Source organism: Antrostomus carolinensis, unplaced genomic scaffold, assembly GCF_000700745.2.
Source record: "Antrostomus carolinensis isolate BGI_N321 unplaced genomic scaffold, ASM70074v2 scaffold30038, whole genome shotgun sequence".
Lineage (NCBI taxonomy): Eukaryota > Metazoa > Chordata > Aves > Caprimulgiformes > Caprimulgidae > Antrostomus > Antrostomus carolinensis.
Genome location: NW_010335496.1, coordinates 21,008 through 34,280, shown reverse-complemented (window position 1 = coordinate 34,280; position 13,273 = coordinate 21,008). Strand labels below are relative to the sequence as shown.

At 53.3% G+C, this 13,273-nt stretch overlaps 1 protein-coding gene across 1 annotated transcript in view; it reads left to right on the top strand.

The window, feature by feature from the left end:
* Window positions 1-2,954: 2,954 nt before the first annotated feature.
* ITGB4 (integrin subunit beta 4) overlaps window positions 2,955-13,273 on the top strand; it is a 23,985-nt gene continuing 13,666 nt past the window's right edge. The window contains exons 1-19 of the mRNA XM_029086639.1: window positions 2,955-3,057; window positions 3,361-3,443; window positions 3,952-4,053; window positions 4,491-4,695; window positions 5,387-5,483; window positions 5,912-6,083; window positions 6,744-7,007; window positions 7,402-7,491; window positions 7,663-7,785; window positions 7,936-8,103; window positions 8,379-8,455; window positions 8,610-8,821; window positions 9,909-10,012; window positions 10,162-10,260; window positions 10,953-11,079; window positions 11,222-11,341; window positions 11,846-11,952; window positions 12,281-12,314; window positions 12,760-12,948. Of these exons, the coding sequence (XP_028942472.1) occupies window positions 2,955-3,057; window positions 3,361-3,443; window positions 3,952-4,053; window positions 4,491-4,695; window positions 5,387-5,483; window positions 5,912-6,083; window positions 6,744-7,007; window positions 7,402-7,491; window positions 7,663-7,785; window positions 7,936-8,103; window positions 8,379-8,455; window positions 8,610-8,821; window positions 9,909-10,012; window positions 10,162-10,260; window positions 10,953-11,079; window positions 11,222-11,341; window positions 11,846-11,952; window positions 12,281-12,314; window positions 12,760-12,948 (2,476 nt within the window). The remainder of the gene's footprint in view (window positions 3,058-3,360; window positions 3,444-3,951; window positions 4,054-4,490; window positions 4,696-5,386; window positions 5,484-5,911; window positions 6,084-6,743; window positions 7,008-7,401; window positions 7,492-7,662; window positions 7,786-7,935; window positions 8,104-8,378; window positions 8,456-8,609; window positions 8,822-9,908; window positions 10,013-10,161; window positions 10,261-10,952; window positions 11,080-11,221; window positions 11,342-11,845; window positions 11,953-12,280; window positions 12,315-12,759; window positions 12,949-13,273) is intronic.

The following is a 13,273-nucleotide window of genomic DNA, read 5'->3' as shown; positions in this document are numbered from 1 at the left end:
CCCCTGCACAGCCCCAACGCACCCCTCGGCAGGATGGGGGATCTGCAGCCACAAAAAGGGCAATGCCCACCAGAAGGAAGAAAGGCTGAGCCAAGGAGATGAGCTTCTCCTTCACCTTCTCATTCCTGTGTTCCCAACCTGCTGGGTGTCCCCCTTGCAAGGCAGCTGGGACCAGGCTCCCACCGTGGGCTCATGGATCATTATAACCTGCTTCTTGGTCCTTCTCCCCCATCCACCCTGGGGCAATGCCCAGATTCAGCCTTGTCCTTCCCAGAACAATGCTGTAGGGGTGGGGATGGAGTGGGACAGGGTGATGAAGGTCTGCCACTCCAAACTCTATCCTCCATCTCATTGCTTCAGTAGTTTATTTGGAACATCCTTGTTTTTTGGGGATTTTTTCCAGCCCCAGTTTCTCCAAGCTCAGAGTGATGGTCTGGGATGGGGTAGGATGCTTGTGTGCAGCCAGGAGCTGCTCTGCTTCATTCCTTGGTTTTGCACAACTAGACAATTTTTTTTAATTGTTATCATTATGAAAATCCAACCAAACCCCTGCAGCTTTTCTGAAGTGCAAGTGGCATTGTCCCTTCCAGAGGACACTTTTGAAATTGAGGGATGGCCACTCACATGTTTTTGCACCAATACTACGAGCTGCATTCCTGTAGCCAGCAGCAGCGATGCTTTGTGCCCCCAATGCCCAGCCCACTGGCAACTGCCCAGCTAAATCCTCGGAGGCTGGCAGCTCACAGGACAACAGGACGTTCATATCGAGCTGTGTTTTATGGCCTTTTTATCTCAGCACTTGAAAAGAAATGACAGCAGTTTATATAGCCAAGGCCCAGGGTGTGTCCATCCATCCCTTGGTGACTCTTTCTTGATTGTGATTAAAGGAGGATGAATAAGGTCTGTGCTTTGAGGCTACCTTGGAAGATGGGTGTGTGTGAGCTGAGCAATCCGCTCCCTCAGGCTCAATCTTTTCCTCGTGGCCTTTGCTGTGATGGGAGATGGGATTTGCCGAGTGCTCAGGGGATGTTTTTGCTGTATTTTCCCTTGACGGGCTCAAAGGACTTCCTTACCCTTTCATCTCAGCTCTGATGGCATCTCCCCACCAGTGGCTGCAGCTGGCATTGCTTGCTGGGGCGGGGCAAGGGAAAAAAGGGATTTTCCTGACTTCAAAACCCGCCTGTCTTGTTGGTGAAGGACACAGTGTTTGCCAGTGAGCATGAGGACTTCTGCTGAAGGAGGTCTCGGGCATGTCCAGGGACGAGGATAACTGCTGGCCTCAAAGCCAGAGCTGGGACTTGGCCAGTGGGACCCCCCAAGCCAAACCTGTGAAGAGGCTGAGCTGGGGATGGTCGGTGTTGCAGGGAGCTGCTCAGGGGCTGCGGGGGGAAAATACAGGGATTTTCTTGGTCAAATGGTACATAAGTAATAATAATAATACATAAATAAAACCAGCATATTGGCCACCAGGTCCTGACAAACCATAAACCTTCCCTGGTTGTCCCTGGCAGAGATGTTGCCCTGAGGTTTCCATATTTCTCATGTTTCAGCTATGGGGTTTAATTACTTTAATTATTTTAATCTCCCTGAGCACTGCTGACAAGATAAATGAGATACCAACGTCTTGTCATGTGTTACCTGTGTATCCAGTGACTGTCATGGAGAACAAAGTGCAGACACTGAGGGAGACATCTCCTGGGGTTAATGCTGTGTTGGTTCCAGCCCTTTTGTGCTGCAATGATTTCTGCGAGTGCTCAGCTTCATGAGCTCAGTGTGTTTCCGTTGCCATCAGTGGTCAATGCAGGATACAGTGTGATCCAAAGCTGTTGGTACTAGAGTGGGTCTTTCTAGGGGTTCCATGGGCTCCAGGTCAGACTGTTAGTAGGTAATTCACCAGGTTTGTGCTGGATGTCCCCCTGGGAACTCAGACATCACTGCACACAGCAACTCTTCCCATTTTCCTTCCCTGTTTTAAGTGGTTTTCATGTTCTTTTCATTTTTTTTTTAGAATCAAAGCTTACGCAGCAAGAAGCTAGAAGACAATCTGTTTGCATCTTATATTTCACACTTGCATCTTCCAGAAAGGAGATGCTTTAAAATTGTCTTTATACCAAATCTTTTGCCTTCACTGCTCTTGCTTGTGCTGCTGGGGTGCTGGAGTCAGAGCCACCCTCTGTCACAGCAGCCATGGAGCTCGAGTTCCAGCTTTGTCCCTTTTGTTTACCATGTCTGAATGCTGACTTCTGGATGGCACTGAATTTTCTCCATCACGTGTGGGTGCAGGGAGAGTGGTTCACTCTGAGTAGGATTTGGCTTCTGGATCCACGTGAGGGGTCCTGCTGCCCTGCACAGGACAGAGGGGAGCTGCCGGGAAATCGAGATCACGGATTCATTCAACAGCTCCAAAGCTCCAAGTTTGACATTTCCCAAGGTCTCACCTTCTATTTATTGTTGGTTTGACCATCCTGGAAACTCTTAGTGTGATAGGAAATAGCTAAAGGGAGGGGTCTGTTTTGCTTTTGGGGAGAGATGCAAACAGTCTCTTTGTTTTCCTACCCTCTTTTTTTCCCTTAACCTGCCGGGAAAAGCAAGGTCTTGACCTGGTCGGTGCTCACACGTGTGGATGGTGCTGGGCTCTGGTTGGGATCAGACTGTGCTCCAGCTGCCTGCACCCACCCCACTGCCCCAGGGGACCCATCGAGCCAGTCACCCTGACACTGGGGCACAGGGGAGCTGTGGTGTGGCAGCTGCCCTGCCCCAGCATTGCCAGGGACTTTGAACCTCTCACAGATGTCCAAGCAGAGGACGAGCCACTCTTGGTTTTGCTTTTGTTGCCCTGCCGTGCTGAGATCAGAGATTGCTCCCAGGCGGGGCTGGGCAGGGCCTCTGTGGGAGCTGCCCCACTTGTCTCTGGGACCGTTTCCATCTCTTGGCTCTTTGCAACGCAGCAACCCATGTGTTTCAGGAGGAAGAGGATGGATGTCCTGCCACGGGTGTGTGCCAGGCTGCTCCTCCTGTCCCTGCTCTGTGCCATCAGCCTCTGCCAAAGGAGCAAAAGTGAGTGCAGCCGTGGTAGGTCCATCTGTGGTCTCCCCTTGGGCTGTGCACACCCCTCCTGGGCTCCAGAAACACTGATCCCCATGCAGATAAGCCCTGCTGTGTGCATTTCCTCCTGTTTTCTATCTCCCCAGCATTTGGGGCCCCTCTCTTCCTACCTCACTGCTGTTTTGTAACCAGCTTCCACCAACTACCCAAGCAAAACCTTCACCGACTCCCTGAGGGATGGGATCAGCCTTTTGCATGCCCTCCCACAGCTCACTCAGCTTTCTCCATTCCTGATGCCCTGACCTTTCCCAGTAGGTAACCGCTGCGTGCTGTCCCGGGCAAAGAGCTGCACCGAGTGCATCCGAGTGGATAAGGATTGTTCCTTCTGTACCGACGAGGTGAGACCTTGCAGGGGATACCAGGGCTCCACTTCTGACCCTGCTAACAGGAATCCCACCACCCTTGGTGAAAGCTGGGAGAGGGACCTGAGAGTAGGGTCAGCTTTTGGCTCCAGCTTCTCTCTGCAAAGAGCTGGTTAGGATGGGAAGAGCTGGAATGTGGGTTCCCTTTGGTGTGGACAAGTGGGAAGGAAGGGGATTCTGGGGCAAACTTGCAGGAATACAAACATTTATCAGAAAATACCTGTGTGCCAGATCTGAAACTGTGTGTGCAAGGGATGGAGGGAGAGTCTTGTCTCAGACAACCCAGTAATTCACTGGTGGTCACATTTCCCTGCTGCTGGGGGATGTTGGCTCTTCTGTGTGAGACTTGTCTCTGTCTCTCTGCTCTGCTCCTGCTCCCAAAGATCTCAGCAGAGGGATCTGCTTCCTGACAAGTTCCTTTCACCCTCGCACGGAGGATTTGCTGCTTTCTGTGGTTGTAGTGTTGTTCTTACTCCCTTGGCAGAGCTTTGAAGAGCCTCGTTGTGACTTGCGGGAGAACTTGCTGCGGTACGGCTGCGGGGAAGCCAGCATCGTGTACACCAGGGGAGAGATGCGGACCCAGCAGGTGGGTGCTGGGGAGACAGCCCTTGCTCGGCTTCTCCTGTGAGGTCCCACCATTCCCAGTGTCCTTCATCCTCCACTAGAGTCTTCAGCAGTAAAAACACAAAGACCAGCCCTCTGTTTACGTAGGGACTGCTCAAAAACAACGTTCTGCCTTCACTAGCTGATGAACCTGTTGGCAACCAGCCTGGATTGCTTAGGGCTGGGGTGGCTTTTCAGGCAAAACAGTTGTAAGCAAAATGCCAAGGTCTGGAGGAGGTGCCCAGCTGAGCACGTACAGACATGGGGGAGGCTGCCTTGGTCCCCAGCTGTACACGATGGGAGGGAGCGTGATCACCCCTGCCTTCCACTTCCCATGTGTCTCCCTGCACCTTGCCTCCTCCTCATTGCATCTGCACAGGAGATGGAGTCCATCCCCTCCACATCACTCTTTCTTCACAGAATTTCAGTATCAACACGTCCCTGCAGAGGACCCAGGTGTCCCCCCAGAGCATGTTCATGCGGCTGCGAGCTGGGGAGGAGATGAGTTTCAACATGGATGTCTTCCAACCTTTGGAAAGCCCTGTGGATCTCTACATCCTCATGGATTTCTCCTACTCTATGTCTGATGATCTGGACAACCTCAAAAGCATGGGCCAAAACCTAGGTGAGACCAGAGCTGGGAGAAGAGGGGAGCCAGCTCCTGTGCTGATGAAGGCAGGCAGCTCGCTCCTGCCCGTGGCTGTGAGTTCTCTGCCAGCCAGCGAGAAAGGGATGCAGCTGGCAAAGGGCTGAGGTGTCTGTTTTAATTAGAACTTCTTATTATTGCTGCTTTGTGAGGGGATGTCTCTCCTGGCCCTGAAGGGACCATCCCACGTGCTCTCTCCTTTCAGCCCAGTGTGGGGGCTGCTGCCCTGCCGAGTTGATCCGTGCAGTGGCTTGGACATCTGTGTCTGTTTTAATTAGAACTTCTTATTATTGCTGCTTTGTGAGGGGATGTCTCTCCTGGCCCTGAAGGGACCATCCCACATGCTCTCTCCTTTCAGCCCAGCATGGGGGCTGGTGCCCTGCCGAGTTGATCCATGCAGTGGCTTGGACATCTTGAATCTATAGGTGTGGTGTGTGCCATTGCAGATGCTCCAGGCTTGGAAAGGGGCTAACAAAAGTGATAATAGGTTTCTACCTCAAAAAACCCCCAGCCCCAAGCCCAAAGAGCTTAAAAGCTGACGGTGTGGGGGTCTTATCTAAGACCTGACCAGCAGAGAAGATGCCCAGGAGGGATTTCTTTCCCTGGAGCAGTGAGCTCACAGACATCTCTTTATTCATGTCTCCTCCTCCCTCCCTTCCTCTCCTCCCAGCGGAGTTCCTGCAAGCCCTGACCTCCAATTACACCATCGGATTTGGCAAGTTTGTGGACAAAGTCTCATCCCCTCAGACAGACATGAGACCTGAGAAGTGAGTGAGGCCAATGGGTCCCCAGGATGGGAGCAGAGGGGAGGGCAGGCACCTTCTGTTATCTCTCTGTGGTTTCCCTGATCTTCACTGTCTGTGGTGGGACAGCCTCCATCCATCGCTCTCCCTTCATTGCAAATGTCTCTCCTGGCCTCCCCACCCTGTGCTCAGGGCTTGCTGCAGCACCGTGCCACTGCCAGCAGTGTCCTCCTCTGCTTTCTGCCATGACCAACTGCATATCTTGTCTTCTCCATCTCTGCCCTCATCCCTTCTACCTCTCAGTGCTGATAGCTTGCCAGCTCAACTTCATGTCTTCCCTTGAGGGAATCTTCAGGCCCCAGTGGCTTTCCTCACACTTCCTCTCCTTGCATCAAGATGTCCCTTTGCTCCTTCCCCCTCTCCAAAAACCACGCTGTCCCCTTCTCTACTAGGTTGCGTGAGCCCTGGAACAATGCTGACTCCCCTTTCTCCTTCAAGAACATCATCCGCCTGACCAACAACATCAACCACTTCAGCCAGGAGCTGAGGAAAGAGCGCATCTCCGGCAACCTGGATGCCCCTGAGGGTGGCTTTGATGCCATCCTGCAGACAGCTGTTTGTAAGGTGATGGTGGCCAGGGATGCAGGAGCTGTGTGGGCAGGGCTTTGTTTTTAATGAGTAGATCTTGATGCTGGATGATGATCAAAGGAGCAGCATGCTGGGTGGCTAAGGAGACAGCCAGGGAGCCCAGGCTATACGTTCAGCTACAGTTCTTGGCCTCCCAGCCACACACTGTTCTGCATTCCCATTTTTTCTGAGGTCTTAGACCATCTGTGTGTGTCTCTGGTGACTGTTCCCCATCACAAGAGCTGCTTGCTGGGCACCCAGCGTGTGTTCTTTGCTCTGTCCCCCTTCATGCCTGGACTGGTGAAACTCTGCTCCCTGGAAAACAACCTGCTTGGGCTTGGCCGTTTGGCTGAGGGATGAGCACAGCTCCAAACACGTCCAGAAAAGCATTGGCTTGTCCCCTGTACGTACAAGTGCCTGGCACTGAGCTCCTGAGAGACATCCTCTGGATTGGGGGTGCAGGTGGGGGAAGCAGAGACCTGCTGGCTTGGATTCCCAGGGCCAAGTAGCTGGTTGTGTTTGCTGCCAAGTGGAGGTGGTATCTTGCCCCTTGGGTTTTCCCATTCCTGACAGTGCTGGCCTGCCAACGGCTGCAAGTGTTGTGCAGGGGTTTGAGGGACACAGATAAAGGTTCCTTCTCTCCCTCACTGTCTGTAGGATAAGATTGGCTGGAGGAAGGACAGCACTCACCTGCTCGTGTTCTCCACTGAATCTGCCTTTCACTATGAAGCTGATGGTACCAACGTCCTGGCAGGGATCTTGGCGAGAAATGACGAGCAGTGTCACCTAGATGCCAACGGCACCTACGTGTATGACACCAAGCAGGACTATCCTTCAGTGCCCACCCTGGTGCGCCTGTTGGGCCAACACAACATCATCCCCATCTTTGCTGTCACCAACCATTCCTATAGCTACTACGAGGTGAGGAGACCATTGCAGTGGTGCCACATGGATTTACCTTTCCTCCAGGACTATTGCTCCTCTGCCTGCAGCTCAGCTGTGAGGAGAAAGTGTTTTCCCATCTCTTGTTCCCAAGTGCTAAACCAACAACTTGATACTTTGGAAGGGTCCTAAAGTGTGTTGGGGGGCTGCTCTGGGTCATGGGAGGTCTCAGAGTGTGTTATTGGGTGCAGGAATCTGAGATCCTAGAGGTCTCCCCATGTTGGTGTCTGTTTCTTGTAAAGCAGTGGAAACACAGAGGTGGAGAGTAATTTAGGTTGGAAGGGACTTTTGGAGGTCTCAAAGCAGAGCCCACTTCAGTGTTTAGAGGAGGTTTCTCAAGGCCTTGGCTTAGAGAGATTCTGTCTCTCTGCAGAAGCTGCACAAATATTTCCCCATCTCTGAGATCGGGGTGCTCCAGGAGGACTCTTCCAACATCGTGGAGCTGCTCCGCACAGCCTTTGAGGTAATGCTGCTCTCTGGGGCTTTGCTCTCACTCCCAGGGAAGGCAGAGGGTGGGCACCTCCTGCCCAGGAGAGCAGGCAGGAGACAGGATGCGGCCCCTCTGAGACAGGCCATGGGATGGTCGCAAGTGTACCTCTGAAAATCAATGTTGTGGTTCTCTTCTGCCACCCAGCGCATCCGCTCCAAGATGGACATCCGGGCTGACTTTGTCCCCAAAGCCATGAAGACAGAGTTCACCTCCTCAATGTATGAAAAGACAGAATCTGGTTCCTTCCACATCACCCGTGGGGAAGTGGTAAGTCCTTGGATGGCCCCAGAGGGAAGGTGTGTGTGAAGGGCTGAGCCCTCAGCTGCATCCCTCCTTCCTTCTTCACGTGGGGTCAGTCCAGCCAAGCCGTGGTCCAGCAGAGCTGGCTCACCCCTGCGGCATGTCCCTTCCTTCCAGGGCAAGTTCAAAGTGCGTGTGAAGGCGCTTGAGTACCTTGGTGGGCAGCACGTCTGCAGCCTCCCTGAGAAAGACCGGCAGGGAGTTGTCCATGTGAAACCCTCATCCCTGAGTGACAGCCTCAAAGTCACAGCCTCTGTCATCTGTGATGTGTGTCCTTGCGAACAGGTATGTGGGGGATGTCCTCTTCCTGGCCAGCCTGGAGTGGGAACACATTGGTTGGCACATGTGGGTCCCGATTGACCCCTCGCTGTTGCTCAGAGGAGCTCAGCCTGGCCAAGGAGGTCTTCATCACTGCCTGTACCAAGCTGGGTGTGTTGTCCTGTGGCAGAGCTCGGTCTTGTGGGCAAAACTTTGCTCCTGTGTCTGCCTTTCTGGTTCCTGAGATGGTCCTGGGGGCAGCTGAGCCCATTCAGCAACGCTTCTTCTCTCTTCTCTTACAGCAACAGGAGTTTAGCTCGCCCAAGTGCAGCTTCCACGGGGACTTTGTTTGCGGACAGTGCATTTGCCACCCAGGCTGGTAAGGAGTTTGTCCAGCTCTGTACTTCTCCCAGGGTTCTTGCTGGGTCTGGGCACCCACAGTGACACACACTCATGCCTTGGACATCCTGCCCAGGACCCTGCTGTCCTGTGCTCTGCTCCTGCTTTTCTCAGCACCGTCTTCTCCCCATCAGGCGAGGGTACACGTGCGACTGCTCCCCAGCATCATCCCCCAACAACGAAGCCTGTATCCGCCCCGGGGACGTGGAGCCGTGCTCGGGCCGGGGCGAGTGCCTGTGTGGAAAGTGCCAGTGCTACTCCGAGGACCTGACCCAACGCTTCGACGGGGCCTTCTGCCAGTACGACGTCCTGCAGTGCCCGCGCACCTCCGGCTTCCTCTGCAACGGTGAGAGCAGCCCTGTCACCCCAGCATCCCACAGCTGCACCCTGTGTTAAAGGAATTTAACTCAAAGCAAACTCTAGGTTTGCTTTATTGACAACTCGGAGTTGGGCCGTCACCTCAGTGAGTGGCAAAGGTGTTGCAAAAATCAGGTTCTATATATATGTTAAATTTAACATTACACAATATTCTTTTCAAAGTTCTTGGTGTTTTCCCACGAACCCTCAGTTCCAGATTTCTCATTAATTTAAAAGTCTATAAAAGTCCACAGTGGTCTTCAAACTCAGCTGATTCTTCTCTGGAGATGTTCAAACCCACCTGGATGCTTTCCTGTGTAACCTGGTGTGGGGAACCTGCTTTGGCATGGGGGGTTGGACTGGATGATCTCCTGAGGTCACTTCCAACCCCACCAGTCTGTGATTCTGTGATTCTCATCTTGTCTCAGTGCCTCTTCAGAACTTGCAGTCCCGCTGGTCTCACTCTGGTCACTATATTCACTGATCTTCTTGAATCATCTTCCTGTCTGCTCACTTTTGCACTTTTAAACAAAACTTATGTAATGATAATAATAATAATAATAATTTAACTTCTGTCTATTTTAAAATCTGTAATCTTTCCCAATTCGCTTACTCCAAGTTAATCACTTCTCCTCTATAATTACTATATCTCTAAATTCTATTATTCTTGTTGACTCAGCTGGATTGGGTTTAAACCAACCATGGAGCGGGCTGGACAAAGTGAGAAGCAGCATGGTGACATGGTTTATAAAGAATTCTTATTATTCTATTATTTCATAGCACCTCTTTCTAATTTTTCATCCTAATCATACTTCTATTAATCAATATCATTTTATTTATAACCATTCTCTTAGAGAGTCTTTCCATGTTACTCTGCCACCACTCTGTCCTGGTGGCACTGCCACAGGTGGTTGAGTGACCAGCGATGGGCTGCGGGGACTCTGTGCTTGCAGGGAGAATGCTGTGGGGTCTGTTTGCAGCTCCTTTAGACCCCCCAAGAAGTGGAGGAGCTGCAGACAGGGCCAGGGGAGCAGCACAGAGCTGAACCCTGAGTAATTCCTCCTCTCACCTCGCAGATCGCGGTCGCTGCTCCAAGGGCGCGTGCGTGTGCGAGAGCGGCTGGGAGGGTCCAGGCTGTGAATGTCCCACCAGCAATGACACCTGCATCGACAGCCGAGGGGTAGGTCCTGCCCTGCCTGTGTGGGGGACAACAAATTGTCCCCATGCTCGAAGCTCAGCGCCACTGGGAGGTGACAGCTTGCGGAGTCCCAGTGCTCCTGCGTGTCTGCGATTCCTCACGGACACTGACTGTCACCTCTTCCCTGCCAGGGCATTTGCAACAACCACGGGAGATGTGAATGTGGCAGATGCATCTGTGACAAGGCTTCGCTCTACACCAGCTCCACCTGTGAGATCAGCTATTCCCTGGTGAGGCTCAGCCTGGGGTTCCTCTGGGTTTATCGTTTCTCCTTCTCACCCAGAGCTTTCAGGGAAGGAAAATAAAGCAGAGATGAAAGCACAGCTCAGTCAGGAGTAAAATCCTGAGCAGGGGTTAGTGTTGCCTTCGGTGGCCAGGAAGGGTCTGGTGTGGGAGCTGCTTTGCAGTTATGGGCTTTTTTTGCCCTCCAGTTCATCAGCAGCAACTGTTGAACGTCTCTCTGTGTTGATCTGCACACTGGTGAAGAGTAGAGGCTTGAGGTTCAGCTCTTGGTTTGTTCTCTTTTGCCTCGAGACTGGAAAAAATACCCAAAAACCAAAACATTTTGTGGTCTGGTGCCTCAGTTTCCCCATTCACAAACATGGACTAATCCCACAGTGGGAGTGGAGGAAGCTGGCTTGGTTGTATTTTGGAAAGGCCACCTAAAACCCTTGGAAAAGGTTAAATCACTGCCCAAATGCAGGCTGTTGGTGTAAGAGATTTTGGAGCCAGCTGTGCTGAGCTCCTGAGCTTAAGAATCCTTTATTACCTGCTTGTTCTCTGTGATTCCTCTTTTTGACCTTGCCCTGGTGCTGGGGTGAGGACACAGCATTGTCTCTTCAGTTCTCCCTTTTGGAGGCCATGTCCTCTTTCACTCCCCGTGGGCTGTCTCCTGAGCATCCCACCTTGCCCCCCTGCCCAGGGCTTCCAGGCTGTGTGTGAGAGCATCCGGGACTGCGTTCGCTGCCAGGCCTGGGGAACGGGCAACACGAAAGGCAACTGCAGCACATGCCACCTCCACATCCAGATGGTGGAAGAGCTGAAGAAAGGTACTGGGAGAAGCAGAGCTGGGTGCAGACACGTGTGGTGTGTCTCCCGTGGGTCCTGCCCCGTGTGTGTGTGCATGTGGGGCTGCTCCCCAAGCTTTTCCTGGTCCTGATGACTTTTCAACTGTGTCCCCTCTCTCTGCAGAGGAGGCCAGTGAGTACTGCTCCTTCCAGGACGAGGAGGATGATTGCACATACCACTACACCCTGGAGGGAGACCCCACCGTCCTCCCCAACACCACTGTCCATGTGCAGAAGAAAAAAGGTGAGCAAGGTCCCCATGGGAGGTGGTGTCCAGCCTGGGGTCTGGAGCAGCAGTGACCTGCTCCACAGTCCCTCTGATCCCGCTTTGTCCCAGTGCTGTGCCCCTGGGCAGGGTCAGCTGCAGGTGGTACCTCCCTGCCCACCTTCCTGCGTGACAGGGGTGGGTGACATGGGCTGTGACATGAACTGCAAGGAGTGTAGCATCCTCAGAGACCAGCAGCTTGAGAGATGAGTGTCTTTTCACTGCTGACATGGGCAGGGATTGATGTGAGGTGCTGAATGGCCTTTGAGATGGCTGGATGTGAGCAGAGAGGTGGGATAGTTCTTCCTCAGCAGCACTTTTCATTGTGAGCACCAAGAGAGAAGTCCCCAAGCCTAACTGGGCTGCTCCATCCCTCAAAGAGCTGTGGTCCAGCCTTTCCCCTCTGTCCCTGCCTCCCCGCTCCCTCCCTGCACACCCAACCAGAGGGCTGATGCCCAGGAGTGACGTTGCTGTCACTTGCAGAGTGTCCACCAGGAAGCTTCCTTTGGCTCATCCCTCTGCTCATCTTCCTCATCCTGCTCCTGGGGCTGCTGCTGCTGCTCTGCTGGAAGTTCTGTGCCTGCTGCAAGGTGAGTCCCTTGGCCAGCTTCCCCAGCCAGGGGAGAGGACCAGATAAAGGCCAAAACCATGACAAATTTCCAGAATCAACCCGGCCTCCAGCATGGCCAGGTTGGCAGGGGCTGGGTCCCAGAGGTATTCAGCACGTCTGCTGTTGCCAACACAAGTTGCTGTGGGATCTCCCCCCTGGAGGGACGGATATCTAACTAAAATCAGCTTCCAGAGCACATCCATCCACTGCCCACCCATCCCTCCTGGTGTGAATCCTCCCAGCTGGAGATGTGGGGGTTTCTGTCCTTGGTCAAAAAGTGATTGTGTCTTTGGCCATTTGTTTTCTAGGCTTGCCTGGCCCTGCTTCCCTGCTGTGGACGAGGTACCAGCCCCTTGAACTGGGAGGGAGAGGGATCTGTGGGGTTCACTGCCTTCCCATTCTGGGGGATAAGTGTCCCTCCTCCTCCTCTCTGGGCCTGGGGAGGTGGGTCAGGGGAAAATCTCCTCACAAAGAGCCTGAGCTAAGGAGCCCTTGAGCCGCTGCTCCTCCCTGCCCCACACCCTGGTGTGCTCTACTGGGAATCCCACTACTGGTTCTCCTCTGGGATAAGTGTCCCTGGTAATACTTAACTGGTGTGATGCTCTCTCCCCATTCATGGACACCCTCTGCCCTCTCCACCCCACCCCACTCCACTTCTGACTTCCCAACACTCTTAGAGTAGTGGAAGCCCTAAAGATTCCCCAGAACACAGTCTCTGGTGTTGGGAAGATGATGACTGCCATTGTCCCAGTCTGCCCAGACTCTGACCCTGCCCCTGGCTCTGCAGGTCGCATCGTTGGCTTCAAGGAGGACCACTACATGCTTCGCCACAGCCTCATGTCCTCTGACCACCTGGACACCCCCATGGTCCGCAGCGGGTTCCTCAAGGGTCGGGACACAGTCCGCTGGAAGATCAACAACAATATTCACAAGCAGGGCTTCGCCTCCCTCGCTGCCACCAACCCCAAAGATCTCGGTGAGCGCCACATCTGAGGAGCAGGGCGTAAAGGAGATGATGTAGGAGCCATAAAGGACACAAACCCTTGGTGGTGGCCCACAACTCCAGCAGCCATGGCGTTACCTCCAAAGCTAATTGCAAGGGGGGGTTGTTCCTTTATCTACTTCCACCCTGAGGGGAGCTGAGCAGCACATTCCTGTGTCCAGCCCTGTAGCAGGACAGGAGGTAGCCTTGGAGACCTCCTGACAGCCTGGCCACATGGTGGATGTACCTGCATGTGTCTTGGCCTCATTAGCTTGGTGACCTAGCCTTGACTTCACTGCCTCATCAGTCCAGAGCCATC